This window comes from Pteropus medius, unplaced genomic scaffold (assembly GCF_902729225.1).
Source record: "Pteropus medius unplaced genomic scaffold, Ma_sr-lr_union100, whole genome shotgun sequence".
NCBI classification, from domain to species: Eukaryota; Metazoa; Chordata; class Mammalia; order Chiroptera; family Pteropodidae; genus Pteropus; species Pteropus medius.
The window spans coordinates 1,171,572-1,188,495 of NW_024342647.1; the positions used below are offsets into that span (position 1 = coordinate 1,171,572).

At 34.6% G+C, this 16,924-nt stretch overlaps 1 protein-coding gene and 1 pseudogene across 1 annotated transcript in view; one reads left to right on the plus strand and one right to left on the minus strand.

Annotated features, from left to right (window-relative positions):
• C5 (complement C5) overlaps nucleotides 1-16,924 on the plus strand; it is a 73,777-nt gene that overhangs the window by 29,651 nt on the left and 27,202 nt on the right. Inside the window, exons 17-25 of the mRNA XM_039866734.1 lie at nucleotides 889-1,086; nucleotides 4,175-4,265; nucleotides 5,742-5,815; nucleotides 6,553-6,692; nucleotides 7,785-8,012; nucleotides 9,198-9,258; nucleotides 13,694-13,783; nucleotides 14,862-15,074; nucleotides 15,547-15,622. Of these exons, the coding sequence (XP_039722668.1) occupies nucleotides 889-1,086; nucleotides 4,175-4,265; nucleotides 5,742-5,815; nucleotides 6,553-6,692; nucleotides 7,785-8,012; nucleotides 9,198-9,258; nucleotides 13,694-13,783; nucleotides 14,862-15,074; nucleotides 15,547-15,622 (1,171 nt within the window). The remainder of the gene's footprint in view (nucleotides 1-888; nucleotides 1,087-4,174; nucleotides 4,266-5,741; nucleotides 5,816-6,552; nucleotides 6,693-7,784; nucleotides 8,013-9,197; nucleotides 9,259-13,693; nucleotides 13,784-14,861; nucleotides 15,075-15,546; nucleotides 15,623-16,924) is intronic.
• Nucleotides 10,769-11,168, minus strand: LOC120605771 (60S ribosomal protein L37-like; annotated as a pseudogene).

The following is a 16,924-nucleotide window of genomic DNA, read 5'->3' on the forward strand; positions in this document are numbered from 1 at the left end:
ACTTTATTCAGGAAAATAAGCATTTATTATTTTTATTTCTAAAATCTAAAAGATTAACATTTATTTATCACAATATTTTCTCTCTACAAACTTTAGTAATTAAAATCATATTCTTCCATTTTGCTCTGAAAAAAAATTCATGATTTGATAAACTTTGGGGTATACCTAGAAATCTATTTATTCTATTTCATATGATTAATAGTTAATGGTATTTTGGATTACTCTTTGGGAAATAAGTCTAATAGAAATTATTTTAAAATGGTTATTTAAATGGAAATATGATAATTGGCAATGTCGTTACAGAAAGAACATTGAAGAGGCAGTGACCTCAGTTCAAGTAATAATTACACTTAACAATAATATAAAAATTCCTTCCATTTGTATATGAGTTATTTTAATTCTAACTTTTTTCCTAAATTCTAATGATATGAAAAAGAGAGATACATTAATTTGTATATTTACAATGAAGAATGAGGCCACTGGTAAAGGTCCACAAACAATATCATGTAAGAAATGTTTGTAAAACATAGGATATTTAGCTTAAAGAAGGACATACTTGTATAGTGATGATAGCTATCTTCAAATACTTGAGGGCTTCTCAGATAGTTAACTCATTTTAGTCAAAGGGTGCTGAATTCGAGTGGCCAATTTCAAGAGTTAGTATTTAGCATAGTTGCAGGAAGCCCTTTAACCATTTAGTGTGAATCAGAATGGACTACCTCCTGAGGCCACATTCATTCTCTTCACTCCTAGAGAAGTTCCAAAGGGAGGCTGGTCAGCCAACTAGCCATGACTGTTGTGGAGAGAGGGATCACAAGGCAGTAGAAACTGAAGAATATCCCTTGAGATCTCTCCTACACCTGAGCACTTGTGTTATTACCATTTCAGTTGCTAAATACAAATATGCAAAGTTGAAGAAATGTTGTTATGATGGAGCCAATCGTAATGATGATGAAAGCTGTGAGCAGAGAGCTGCTCGGATTACAATAGGCCCAAAATGCATCACAGCTTTCAAGGAATGCTGTGCCATCGCAAACAAGTTCCGTTCTGAAGAGTCTCATAAGGAGGTGCGATTGGGAAGGCTACGTAAGTTTGACATTTTCTATGAGAATTCTGCTCAATATGGGGAGTTTTGTGTAATTTTATGCTCCATTTAAAATTGAGCATAGAAGAGGTAACTTGTAAATGCCCATTAGAAAAAAATCTGTTATCATCTTTGGGATTAAAAGAGGTATACATAGATAATATAGAGGAGAATATACTTATCCATAGTCAAGACCCAAAGCATTCTAGAAACTTGAATATTGTTTATCCTCTTGGAGTCTCAACTGCCTCATTTTTAAAGCAAGAATCTTGGGCCAAAGATCTCCAATATGCCTTTGAGTTCTAAAATTCTATGGTTCTATAATACAACAACCATTAAAAATTTTATTTATACCTATACTAACCAAATATAGCAAAAGATTTCTAAATCTAGCTTGAGGTAAAGTATACTTAAATAAAAGTCAAAATCTTAGTTTCAAGCACAATTCTGAATATTTATTTTCAGAATTTATAGAACTCTCATTAATATATTTTCAGAACATTAATATGTTTTAGGACTTTTGTTTCATTTGTATATAGTCAAAACAAAACAGACAAAAGAAGAATGACAGCTTCCTGTTTTATAATCTGATTGATTTACTTAATAGTGTGTCTTAAACATCGTCCATTTAAATGGATATATTTCTGCAAACATAAATTTTTGACTAGCTAGTTACCAAAACCATGTTATTAGATATATTTAGGTTATTTTCAGATTTTTGCTTATTACAAGCAGCATTTCCATGAACAATCTAGTACACATATTTTTCATTGTCCAATTTTTTCAATTATAATCATCTGGTTTGGTTTCAGCTACATGGAATTCAATCTCTGCAGCTTCTCTCTGGTACTCTGCTCCTTATTCTAGGGCCTCCCAAAAATTCCCATGCATGCTCCTGCTACAATTCCACATGGGCTCTTCTCTCTGCCCTGATTCCTGTATACTGTCTCCAGACAGTAAACCTGAACCACTTTAGGATTTACCTAATCTCCCTTCTCTCAGGGATCATAGTCCTGGGTCACTTATGTTCTAGTGTCTGAAAACTGTTTTATATGATGTGTCAGAAGGATAACCCCAGTCCATAATCAGTTCATCTTGGACAGGAGCAGAAGTTCTGTCCATTTTTATTAAAGGAAATACAAATAAATTTCTGAGCTAAGGCGGAGAATCACATAAGCCTCCTTATTTTATAATACAAACAAAATTGTTACAATGATAAAAATACAAATAATTCTATAGACTGATTAGTTAGTATCTTGTATAATCTCAGGAACACTAAACATTTAGCAATTTAAAAAACAAATCATTAAAGATATTTTTTCTATGAATTAGATTTTTTTAATATTTATTTACTTATTTTAAAGTTTATTGGAGTAACATTGGTTAATGCAATTATATAATTTTCAGGTGTACGTTATCATTTGACATCTGTATATTCTCTTGTGTGTTCACCACCCAAAGTCCAGTTTCCTTCAGCTACCACATATTTGATCCCCTTACCCGCTTCTCCCTCCCCCACCCATCTATATTTGACTCTTTACCCTGTCTACCCTCCTCCTCCCCACCCCACTAGTAACTACTTCTCTACAGTCCTCTGGTAACCACTATAGTCCATGTCCATGTTCATTTGTTTGTCCTGTTCATTTGTTGTCCTGTTCATTTGCTGCTTTTAGGTTTATATCCCACATATAAGTGATAACATGTGATTTTCAACTTTTTCTGTCTGGCTCATTTTACTTAGCATAATTATCTCGAGGTCCATCCATGTTGTCGCAAATGGCAGTATTTCATCTCTTCTTATGGCTGAGTAATATTTCATTATATATATGTACTACAACATCTTAAGCCAGTCATCTATCATAGGACACTTCGGTTGCTTCCATGTCCTGGCCACTGTGAATAATGCTATGAACACCAGTGTGAAAACATCTTTTTGGATTTGAGTTTTCAAGTCTTTGGGAGTAAAAACCCAGTAGAGGAATTGCTGGATCGTATGGTAGATCAATTCTTAGTTTTTTGAGGAACCTCTATACTGTTTTCCATAGTGGCTATACCAATTTTCAGTCCCACCAGCAGTGTATGAGGATTCCTTTTACTCTGTATTCTCTCCAACATTTGTTATTACTAGTCCTGTTGATTATAGCTATTCTAATGGTATCTCATTGTGGTTTTGATTTGCACTTCCCTAATAGCTATTGATGTTGAGCATCTTTTCGCATAGTTGTTGGCCATTTGTATGTCCTCTAGAGAAAAGTGTCTGTTCAGGTCCTCTGCCCATTTTTTGATTGGATCATTTGTTTTTTTGTTGTTATTAAGTTGTATGAATTCTTTGTATATTTTGGATATTAGGCCCTTATCGGAGGCGTTGCTTGCAAATATATTTTCCCATTCAGATGGTTGTCTCTTTACTTTGCTGAGATTCCTTTTGCTGAGCAGAAGCTTTTCAGTTTGATGTAGTCTCATTCATTTATTTTAGCTTTTACTTCCCTTGCTTTTGAGGTGAAATTCATAAAATCCTCTTTAAGTCCAAGGTCCTTGAATTTAGTTCCTATGCTTTCTTCTATGCATTTTATTGTTTCAGGTCTTAAATTCAGGTCCTTATTCATTTTGAGTTAATTTTGGTGTGTGGTGATAGACAACAGTCTAGTTTCATTCTTTTGCCGGTGGCTTTCCAGTTTTCCCAGCACCATTTATTGAGGAGGCTTTCCTTTCTCCACTGTATGTTTTTGGCTTTTTTTGTCAAAAATTATTTGCCCATATAAATATGGGCTTATTTCTCGATTTTCAATTCTGTTCCACTGGTCTGTGTGCCTGTTTTGCTGCCAATACCATGCCGTTTTGATTACTGTCGCTTTGTAGTATAATTTGAAGTTGGGCAGAGTGATGCCTCCAGCCTCGTTTAAAGATATTTTTATGCTTTGTTTTGTCAATGTGGTTAGTGGAGAAATTTTATTAGTTCTATTTTTAAATCACTAAAATTGTTTCATTGACCTTTTAGAAATGCTTGTTGTAGATTAATGTCCATATTTTAAAATTTGGCTCTAAGTAAAATTAATGTTGTTTTTCCACAAATAAACTTTTTCCCCCAAGATATAAAGACCCTGTTACCAGTAACCAAGACAGAAATAAGGAGCTATTTTCCAGAAAGCTGGCTATGGGAAGTTCATCATGTCCCCAGAAGGTATTATACTTCTTTGACATTCCTCTGAAAAATGTGAGAAAATGCAAATATTATGGTCAAAAGTCTGGAAACTGCCCATTTCCCAATAGTTTATTTAAGAATTAAGATAATAATACCACTTGGCCATATTTTGTTTTTTACTTTACTTTTTTTTTTTTTTTAATGTGTGCTTTGCTTTAGTAATTGGTCCCAGGACAGAATTAACTCTTACAGAAGAATTCTATGCCATTTCATTTCATTTCATTTCATTTCATTTCATTTCATTTACTGAGCACAACTATATACTGTACACTGTATTAAAAGGCTTTTTCATCCTGAAATATCTGTACTATGAAACAGAAGTTGATTAATAAGAAGAAGGTTCTCTTTTTTCTCTTTAATTCCTTTATTCAACACATGTTTAAGGAATGCCTATTCTGTACCAAGCACTGAAAACAGTGATGAACAGTGCCAAGTCCCTGAGCATCACCCTTCCTTGGGGGGCTCAAAGCACTGACTTTCCAAAGAGTAGTCAAAGTACTGAGTCCCAAGCCTGGCATCAGTCTTCTAATGGGTCTCCTGGTCTCTACTCTTGTCCCCTCTAATTCTTCCTTCAGCATTGTCATTTCAGCTGACATTGCCCCTTAGCTAGCACTTCCTCTGGTAAGCCTCCCCATCACTGTCCCCATCCCTGCTAGTGACTGGATAAATTACTCCTCGCAGTTAACCCTGTTGCGTGTGTCACAGTATTATAATGGCCTATTTACCTGCCCATCTTTTACATTAAAATGTAAATCCTCCAGGGCAAGGACTAAATTCAGGTTGCTGTCCTATATCTAGGACCTGGTATAGAGTCTGGTTTGTAGAGGCACTAAAATAAACATATCGAATCAATGCATGCTACCTCTAAATTTTTTTAATGCTTTATTGATAAAGTTATTACAGTGTATTGAAATTTATTTATTTAACTATTTTTTCCATTAGACTATAAACTGCTTGAGAGCATGTCTACATCTTACAAGTGCTGTATACTCAGTACTTAATGCTATGCCTGACACAAAGTTGGTGGAAAATAGCTGTTTGTTGAATGAAATAAATAACTATATAAGCTTAATCTTAATCAGAAATTTTTAGTTATGTCAACTTTGTTATCAGCAATGTTAAGATACATTACTTTGCTTCCCTATTTTAGAACACATTACACAATGAACAATTTTTTAGTTTTGTATGTTTTTAATTTACAATATTTCAGTGGCATCCCTCTGAATTTGCATTTTTATCATACAAGTGAAATATTTAAAAATGTAAAACAAATAGGAAAGTTATTAAATATATTTTTCTTGCTTGATTTTTCTTAATAATTGATGTGATTTTGTTTTGTTGTGATTTTTTTCTTTCTTTTAAAGTAGTATGAATCAAAAATCCTGTTAATGAATGATGTCTAGGTGGGTTAATCAATGTTTCACTGTATCTGAATATCAACATCTTAACTTTCAGAAACCAGTTGCAGTTAGTGCTACCTGATTCTCTAACTACCTGGGAAATTCAAGGTGTTGGCATTTCAAATAGTGGTAAGCAAGTTTAAACTGTTATACTCATTTAAGGAGTGATTCAATTACCAAAATGTATTTTTGTTGTTGTTTTTTTTATTTTCTATTTACTTTATCCGGGACTTAAATGATAACATTTTTTAAAATATTCTTTTTAACATATTACAAAAAGACTCAGATATGCCCACATTTTTGATCATATAGATTTCTTTTTTTACTCTTCTATCAGCCATTATTTTATAAATGCTGATGCCAAGTCACCATTTTTCTTCATTTTTCTCAATGACTATGTGCTTGAGTAGAAGAGTTAGAAACAAATGTATGACTTCTCTTCTAGGCTGATGCCCTTATGTGGTGATTTAGTGCAGATACTTATAAATAACTTCAGGATTGGTTTTGTTTGTTGGTTTGCTATTTTTTATGTTTACAAAATCTTAGTTTCTACAATCGAAACTTTATACCTTTTAAGTGGAGCCAATGATGAATATCTAAAAAGAGATTGGAGCTTCAATTGAAAAACTCATGCCTTGAGTAGAATTCAATATTTGTTGAACAAGTGAAGTTTTCTGTTAACACCAATAATTATTGAAATAAAGATCAATGAATAGAAAATTCAAAGACACAGGGTGACAGTGATGAGAAAAACACAATCTAATTTTTTTTCTTGAAGCAAAGCAAATGTGAGATATTTTAATATTGATAAAGTATTATAGAAATTCCCTAATATGCTTCTACTTTGCTTTCATGTTGGACTGAAGGTATATGTGTTTCTGATGCTGTCAAGGCAAGGGTGTTCAAAGATGTGTTCCTGGAAATGAATATCCCATATTCTGTTGTACGAGGGGAACAGATCCAGTTGAAAGGAACTGTTTACAACTATCGGATATCTGGGATGCAGGTAAGTAGACATTTATGGTATATTTAAGTAAATGGGAAAAAAAGAAGAATTTTCTAACTTTTTGAGAATTCTATTCATGTAATTATCACATACACACACAGAAAAAAATAAAAACTCAACTCATTTCAACAATGTAAATATGACACAATAGGACACAATAGTCTTCTTTAACTCCTGCCCCATCCACCCTGGTTGTTTGTGTTTCCTAAGAGAAGAAAGAACTTCATGTTTTTGAGAAATTTCTCAATATTAGTTGCTGAATGTTGGCACTCTTTCTTGTTTCCCTGATGAATTTTTTTTCTGTATATTCTAGATTTATTCTTTTGGGCATAGTTCGCAATTCTGTCAGTTCACTTGATTTTGGAGGGGAGATGAAAAATATTCATTCACTATTTGAGCCAGAAGTTAGTAGCTACTATTATTGTCCTCGCTACAAAGATGGGGAAATGGAGAGTGGAAGAGGTTTTGCTTGCAACCTGCTCTTGTCACACAGTAAAAGGCAGAGGAAAGATTTGAACCAAGGTCTTTCTGGAGCCAGAGTATCGTTATAAAACCAGGTATAAGTGAGAAGTTAAGAGGTAAGATTGGAAAATTCGGTCAAGGGCATATTGGGCAGGACCTTGAATGCCGAGAGATGGAGTTTTCAATCCTTCATAAAACCATTTGTTGAATACCAAAGACTGAGCTAAAAGACAAAAAGATGAATAAGACAGAGTGCCTGAGCCTTGGGCTCCCACCTGTCTAAAAAACAAAGAGACTGTTAAAAATGCTATCACAACAACATGAACAAAGAATTTCAGTAGCTCCACACATGATTCAGCATGTAGCAGTGTAAGGAAGGAAAGACATTTATGAGCACTGTTGAGCTTTCTAGACATCCCTTCACATTGCTAAACTCTGCAGCAACTTGTGTGTGTGTGTGTGTGTTTTAGAAGACCTGAAATAAGCTTTCTCCTCTGCCTTAGAATCTAATGGATTATTTAACACTGTAAAATTATCAGAGGAGAGTTTGTGTCCAGACAAACACTGTCAGAGCATGCTTTTCTTATCATAAAGAATTTTGATATAATTGTTCACTGGTGCCCTTTTCAGTTCTGTGTTAAAATGTTTCCTGTGGAGGGGATTTGTTCATCGGGAAGCCCAGCCACTGACCATCAGAGGAAAAGGCCCTCCAGATGTCAGCTCCAGAGAGTAGAGGGCTCCTCCAGTGAGTTCGTGACTTTTACTGTGCTTCCTCTGGAAATCGGCCTCCACACCATCAACTTTTCATTGGACACTCCTATGGGAAAAGAAATCTTAGTAAAAACATTACGAGTGGTGGTAAGAAAAATATGAGTTTTCTGGTCCTTCTAAAATGAATTCGTGCATTCTGAAAAAAGTTATCAGCAACTTATGCTTAAGTGATTCCAAAAGAGACAGAGAAAATGATAACATAAACGTAATAAAATGTCAACATTTGGGGAAATCTGGGTGGAGGTTATCTCAGATATTTTTTATACTATTCATGGAACTTTTCTTTTAAGTCTCAAATTATATTTTAAAAATTTAAATAAAACAATACTTGTTTATTATAGAAAATATAGAATACTGAAAACCACAGAGAAGAAAATTAAAGTCACCAATAACCCTCATGTCCAGAGATACCTAATTTTAACAATTCGGTATATAGCTTTTCAGATTTTCTTCCCCGAACATATTTAGAAATTGTGTTCTTGAAATCTATGTGCCAGACATTATGCTAGGCACTAGAGATGCAACAATAAATAAGACATAGCCCACACATTTATAGTTTAAAATTTATGGTCTAGAAAATTTTTCATTTTATAAATGAGTAAATAGGCTAAAAAAAGAAAACTATCACTTATTAAGTATTATTTACCCATACAGTCCGTTGAGTGTCTTCATGTTATCTTATTAAGATTCTTGCCGAGAGTCACATGGCTAGTTAATGACAGAACTGGGTCTTTCTAGGTCTTCATTCTCTGAGTTCTGTTTTCAGCCTTGAAATTTACTTTAGTCAACATGTACTGACTTATTTTGTGCAAGGCTTGTTTTATGCATCCTTGCATGGTGGTTCCATGTACAGACTCTAGAGCCAGGCTGCCTGGGTTTAAATCCTGGCTCTACCACTTTCTAGTAGTGTGTCATTTGGATAAGTTTCTTGATCTCTCTATATATCAGTTTCCTCATCTGTCAAATAAGAGTAATAATAGCACCTACTTTGCAGTGTATTCTTGAGGTTAAATGAACAAAATACATACAAAGCATTTAGGTCAATTGCCTGGCTTATAATAACTTATATTTAAGTGTTTTCTCTGATTATTATGTAAATAGCCAGAAAATCTTATTCCTACATACATACATTTAAGTATTTTAACATATTTTGCCTTCTCAAAAAAAAAAAAAAGGAATTTTTAATTGGAAAAGTGGCCAAGATGATGCAAGAATTCAAGTCATATAGATTTAATTATGTTCTTAACTGAATGTTGTCTGACTTTATTTTAGCCAGAAGGTGTCAAAAAGGAAAGTTATGCTGGTATTACTCTGGACCCAAAGGGTATTTATGGTAGGCAAAATAATTTTGTATTTTATATATTGTCTTTTGCTCTAGAAATTAAAGTGTATATGTAACCTGAAACACTATTTTTCAAAGTGTTTATAGTCTAGAATCATATATGTCCACTTTTTAGTTCATTGCCATTCTTGATAGCATATATTATATTATAATCTGGATGGGTTTAGAACAAAGAAAAATAATTTCATTAGTTTTAAATGCAAAGCATTGAAATAGTAATAAATAGATGACTTACTTTATATATTAGTCATTTTCTATCATCACAATAATAATTATAATATTTTTATTGAACCATCAGTCCAAAGAACACATAAGAAAAAGTCATTTACATACTTATATAACGTGCATTATTTGAAAACACAATAATGCTGATTAATCACTTTATGAACCATTCCTCATTGTTCCTGCTTCTCTGCTTTTCCTTAAGTTGAGATATTCTGAATCTTCTCCAAGTTAGAATTTTACAAACATTTGAATAATTAATCAAGGTCTAAATATATTGTCTATGGAATTTAAAATGTGCTCAGTTAACAATTCTTTCAACAAAAAAGAGACTTTGTAGTTCTTACTAAATGGTTAAAATTTACCTTACTGTTGCATTGAATTGTTTTTCTTTTTTTTTTTCAGTGATATAGCAATGGGGATAAAAAAAGTTTACTTACAAATCAAGACCACTATACTCAGAGTACCATTTCCTCTGGGAGAACAAAGAATTAAGATCTTAACATTTTAAATTAGCTGAGTCTCATAAACTGAATAAGGATGATGCCAATAGAGTAACAAAAGAAAAAAATCCATCCTACATATATATACCCATAACTAGTTTTTCTCTAATTTGATGTTCATGCAGACTTCCTCCCAACCTGCACACTGTGGGGGATCTGTGGGAAGAGATATCACAAGTTCTGAGAGTTTAGGCCTCACACAGTTACATCATGTCTCAGAGCCACTGCACCCTTTGGCTTCTCCTTTTCGCCCTGTGCCTCCCATGCTCACATTATTGCATCTGAAACAGCCCTGTCTGGATACATCCTAGGTATGAACATCAGGGCCACAAGATGGGAATGAATGATCTTTTATCTGGGAATAGATCTCTCCATCAAAAATCTTGGTTAAAAAAAAATCTATGCCTCTTTTTAATCTTGTCATGTGACTTTTCTCCCTTATCATTTTATGCAACTTAGATTAGGCAGCTTTATTAATTTCTAGAGTGCTAAATAGGGTAAAGCTGGTAATCAATTCTGTCCAGTTTATTTCAGAGGTTGTATTAAATGCTTCTAAAACTTTTATTTTGGAATTGCTATACCACGATGATACTTTTATAGAGTTCGGTTTTAAAAAAAAAAAAAAGCTGAGATATTTCTAGAAAAATAAATGGACAATAATATTAGAAGAAATCTAAAAAAAAAATCCATGAACGAGAATGAGGTATCAGAACAAATTATAAAGTAATAGTAATTAAGATTGTATGACATCAATTTAAAGGAGACTAAATAAAAAGACTCAATACTCAAAACTAGCCCTAGTTCCTGCTTTCTCTTCCTGACAAGTTCTTTTCCCCTAACTTTTTTTTTAACCAAAACGTTAATTGCGTGACTAATCACTAAAATCTTTAAGATGAACTGGATGCCGCAACGGCTGCACTTTCGGGTTTAGATGATGTTCTTTCACGGAATCCATGCCTGAAACAGAGGTATACAATTTTTAGGCTCCTCATTCGACCAGTCCTGGTGGTATTTTGTCTTTTAGGCATTCCAGTTATGCTTTCTCTTCCACTCAGCAGGGTATCCACATTTGCCACAGGTAGACTTCTGAAGGTGGTAGGCCTTAGAGCCACAGCGGTGGCATAATGTGGGCATCTTATTGTGAAGCTTTCTGAATGATGACATTCACTTCGTCATCATGCTTCTGCGACAGAGACCAAAGAGTCCTCTAACTCTTTTTATATCTCAGATGCAGAGAGTTCAGCTCCTCAGCCCTCTCACTTCCTGGCACAGCATTATCATAAGATTGGGCCGCCCTCCTCATATTTTATTTCCTTTCATTCCTGACCCCCACTCCCATTTCCCTTCCTCCAAATGCACCCACTCAAATATGGTTGCTTAATCTATGTCTTTGAGTAGGGATGTAATATTGGTTTCTGTGTGCATGTCTTTTTAACATATACAAGGTACTGTGCGATAGATCCTGTTCTGTTTCTTAAGTTTTTAAGCTCCATACTCTGTTTTAAAGAAATGTCTCTATTGCTATACATACATTTAATTCACTGCTTCTTACATAGCATTTCAAAGTATATTCTACCACAGTTTTATTTAGCCATCCCCTAGTGATGGATTCCCTGCTTCCATAAACAATACTGCAATGAACATCCTATGCATCTCTCCTTGTGAATTTATGCGAACATTTATGGGGACAGTGTATCCAGGAGTGGGACTCCTGGGTCAAAGAGCATACATATATTGAATATCAAGTACTTCTGTCATACTGTTCTTCGTAATGGTTGTGAACTGTTTACACTTCTGCCAGCACCACATGAGAGTTTCCATCTCTCCACATCCTCACCAACACTTGGTGTTACTCTCCTCTCTAAAACAATGCCACTTTTGAAGGGTAAAAAGTGATATTTTATTACTGTTCTAATTTAAAATCGCTAATTACTAGTGATTTTAAACATTTCTTTAAATGGGTGTTGGCTGTTTGGGCTTCCCATCTGTAAACTGCTTATTCCTATCTTTTGCATGTTTTTCTATTTTTCATTTGTATTCTCTTGTCTGTTTGTTGTTAATTTTGTCTCTGGTGTACTTCCTCATGCCATAATGAACCCTAGTGCATTTTGAACAGGAATAATTTATTCTAATAGAATCAAATTTATTATAATTTCATTTTACCATTATATATTTTAGGGGTAATCTTTAAGAAGTATTTCTGTACTCTTAGTTCACAAAGATATTGCTATATATTTTATCCTATTGGTTTCACAGATTTAACTTTTAAGTGTTTTAATCTCTCTGGCATCTACCTTTATAAGTGATGTCTTGATGAGTCTTTTATCGTGATCTCTGACAAGAAGTAAAATTGACTTCTTAGTTTCACTTTCTCCTCTGTACCTTTTTCATTTGGTAGCAGAGTTGATGCTGAGAATCGAAACAGTCAAGGGCAGGTATTGATGGGGAAAATGGTGGAGGATCAAATTAAGAGAATTTTAAACAACCTACTGTCATTAAGTATCATATATAGAGCCTGAACTGTTTGCCATATTCTTCGTTCACATTATTTCTACCCTCACAAAAACTCTCTGAGGAAAATATTATTACCTCTATTTAACTATAATGAGCAAACCGGAGCATAGAGAGGTTTTCTCTCCCAGTATCACACACAGAGTAAGCTCTCTTTGAACTCCATGCTTTTTCGACCATACTGCAAACCTCTTACTTAAATGTCTCCAATGAATTTTGTTTTAATGTTATATCCTCAGCATTAGTCAAAGGTTAAAAAAGAAAGAAATTACTTGAAAAATGTTCCTGTCTCTTCTGCAAAGCCATGTGGCTTGTCCATGTCTCACTATTTTTTCAGCATGTGCAATATGCCAGGGACAATGCTATGTGCTGGGACTACAGTGTTCAATAAGAAATGGTTCCTGCCATCACAGAGCTTTCAGAGCAGGCCAGTGGGAGGTAGAGTCTTCGCGATGACTACTATGGGCTCTGCAGTAAAACTTCTCGAGTCCAGATCACAGCTCCATCTATAGTAGCTATGTAACCTTGAGCAATTTGCTTCAGTTTCGTCATATATAAAAAAAATAGACCTAGCATACAGGGGTGTTGTGAGGATCCAATGTAACAATGCATTTAAAGAGCTTAGCAAAGTCCTTGTTATTCTATCAGTATTATGAAATAAGCTAATGATTACAGTAGGAAAAAATGCTCTGATACAAGTATGCTAAAACTTTGTTATTGTGAGTAAAGAAAACGTGTCTTTTGACTGAGAGGAGAAGGTGGAAAGAATTTCAGGGCATGCTTGCCAGTGGAGCTAATCTTCACATTTCCTTAACTAAGAAGTTACGTGTTGGTTATTTTTAGATTTCAGTTTCAAGAACAATCGTCTCTCTTTGGACAAATGGCATGCTCCTTTTCACTGGTGAATAAGATTTATATAACCTATTTATTTCCTATCTTGTAATGACCAAGGCAGCCTGGTCAGCAAAAGCTCCAAGAAAGCTTACAGTCAAATTTAATGCTTTATTTTAGAAGATTTTATAAGCCTAAGGTTTGATAAAAATCCTCCATTATTATTAATTTCCTTCTAAAATTTTAATATTGTTATTATAAAAGTCTTTTTTTTTTCAATTCCTTATATATTATAAATAGCCTGCAAGTAGTCTTCCCTCAAGAACTCTGGGTAAATCTAATAATTTTTTTTTTTTTAGGTGTCGTTAGCAGACAAAAGGAGTTCTCATACAGGGTACCATTGAATATGGTCCCCAAAACAAAAGTCAAAAGGATTGTGAGTGTAAAAGGTAAATTAACAAATGCCATTTTTATTTCTCATTTCACTTTGCGCTTCAGACAAAATCAAATATCCTTATGATAATTTTATTTCTCATCCTCTTTACTCAGTAGCATATATAAATTCAACTCTCGGAGTATTCTACCATTTAAATTCACACCTTCAAATCCCTGACTACTTTTCCAACTATCTTCTTCCACTGGCCTGATTTAAATGGAGATTTATTCTCCATGATGGAGGGTGGGGCCGTCATTGGCCTAAAGACTTCTCTACAATGGGGGTATAGCTGCTTCTAGACTTAAGGACTTTCCATGATCTTAGGGGCCAGTCCTGCTCCAGAGAATGCTTTATGAGTTGCAAATGGCCCCAAGATAGCAGCACTGCCCCGCTAAAATACCAGTCCTAGAGGTCTTCTCTCCCCTACAGTACATTTGCAGAAGTTGTGTCTTTAGTGGGTTTTCCTTGGTCTCCAGCCTTAATGATTCAATGACATATTGTCAAAATAATAGAAGGTCCTGACTACATTTTATCTCCAATAAAATCCTGGAATCACAGAATGTTAGTACTGGAAAGGGGCTTTTTAGTCAGATGCAACCTTGTGGTTGCATATGTAAGAAAGTGGTTTGCCCAGGATGGCACGATAAGTTATGGACAGAGCCCTGAAGCACTCACAGAGCATTCACAGTTCATACTCTTTGCTTTGCTTTGTGGAAGCAACTAATTAATATGATTTACAATGTGTAAAGCTCTCAGGTTGAATGGCAACTAATTTGCCATGTCTTCTATGCATTAATCCACCCCCCCGTATTACACCATTTTACCATCATATTACAGTGGTGTTTTTAAGCCTGCTTTTGCTGTTTCTTTTAAATCCATCTTCTTAATCAGATCTTTATTTTTAAATCTCCCCAGTTCTAAGAAGTAATTCAACTGCATAGATAAAAAGGAAAGAATAAAGATGATTACTCTTATCTCTATATAAAATATATTGTTATTCAGAAGTTGATAGAAATTGATTTTGTCTACTACTTTGAATTTTGTATGTGTGTGTGTGTGTGTGTGTGTACATTTGCATGTGTGTGTTTCAGGACTACTTATGGGTGAAGTCATATCTGCAGTTCTGAGTCATGAAGGCATCGATATCCTTACCCACCTCCCCAAGGGGAACGCCGAGGCGGAATTGATGAGCGTTATCCCAGTATTCTATGTTTATCACTACCTTGAAGCAGGAAATAATTGGAAAATTTTTTATCCTAACTCATTAACTAAAAAAGAGTACCTGAAGAAAAAAATAAAAGAAGGTAAAAAAATCTATTTCACATATCGTACATAAAAATCTTGTGTTTTAAAACTAATAGTTTAATTAAACTAATATTTAAGTTGTTATGAATTATACAAAAGCTTAATTGTAAAAGCATTTAACAATTCAGCAACAAAAAAATAATCATGAGATGGACTTTACTATATGAAAAAATACTATTTGCTGTTACATTTTGGCTTAACTTACCAAAATGCCTGGCTGAGAGACAAGACACCTGCATTCTAAATCTACACAGCACTTTCTTCCTTCTTGAATGAGCTCAGAATGTTCTACTTGATAATTCCCAATTCGAATGATTCATATACTTCCTTTGAGAAGTTTAATGTTGGCCACAGACCATATGCTTGCTGCCCAACACCAAAGGACGTTTACCACTCCCAGGGGCTAATAAAAGCACTCTGAGTAGAAATGGAGGCAGTGAAGCACTGTGTTCTCTTTCTGGTATCTCTTAGGGCTGATGAGCATCATGTCCTACAAAAATGATGACTATTCTTATAGCATGTGGAAAGGTGGACACGCTAGCACTTGGTAAGTAGAAGATTTTGACTTGCATTTTATATAATAGCTGGTTAATTAACTAAAGAATAAGCCTTAATGAAAACTTCACTTGTTTAGTTGTTCAGACTAAAAGCCTAGTTGTCCTTCACTGCCCTCTTTCTCTTACAAGCCACATCTGATCCAGCAAATACTTTTAGCTGCACATTCAAAATATATCTCGAATTTGATTACTTCTCACCAACTCCACTGCACCATCCTGGTCCAAGCCATTCTCACCTCTCACCTAGATTATTGCAGCTAGCCTCCTTCAGTCTTTCAACTTCAGCCCTTGCCCCATCTCAGTCTGTACTCAAAATAGCATCTGGAATGACCCTGTTAAAATGTAAGTTAGATCAACTATTCAAAACCATTCAGGAGCTTCCCATCTTACCAGAGTAAAAACCAAAGTTCTTACTGTGATCTACAAGGCTCTCCATGGTCTGGTCCCACCTCACCTCTCCGACTGTATCTGCTACTACTCTCTTTCATCCCACTAGAGCCTCACTGGCCTCCTTTCTGTTCCTCAAATTTGCCAGCCCTGCTTCTTACTCAGGGCATTTGCATTGACTGTTCTTTCTGTCTGGAATGCTCCCCCTTAAGTATCAGTATGGCTGGTTCCCTTTCCTCCCTCAGGTCTTTACCCTTAAGTTTCCTTCTCAATGAGGCCTCTGCTAATCATTCTATCTAAAATTGTACCCCATTCCCATCTCAAGACTTTATATATTTCTCCCCAACTTTCCTTTTCTCCTTAGAATGTATCACTAATATTCTTTCTGATCATGCTTATTGCCTGTCTGGACACTAGAATATAAGCTCTACGTGGGCAGTTCTAAGTATATCTGGCACTTGGTACATACTTAGCACATAGTAGGTGCTCAATAAGTACTTATTTTATGAGGCATAATACTTCCATAATTCAATGGTTTGAGACAGCCTGAATTAATAATATCCTTATGGCAATCTATTTTCAAAAAATACTATCATGCTTTGATAAAATATTTAATAAAAACACAGTATGCCATGTTTTTTGTAGATTTTTCTATATGAAACACTTTTAAAGAGTTTACAATATAGAATAATTGACTTTTAGACTATGCTCTTTAACTATTGAGAGTCTCCAGGATTTCATCTTTGACCTTCTTATTTTTTGTAATCTTTCCTTGTGCAATCTTACCTTTGCCTATGACTTCCATAACTTCTATGCAAATGATGCCTTAATCAATGTCTCAAGGCCTATCTTCTTAAGCTCCAGATTCGCATTTCTGGGGTCTGGGAGCCAAAAGCCCTTCAAAC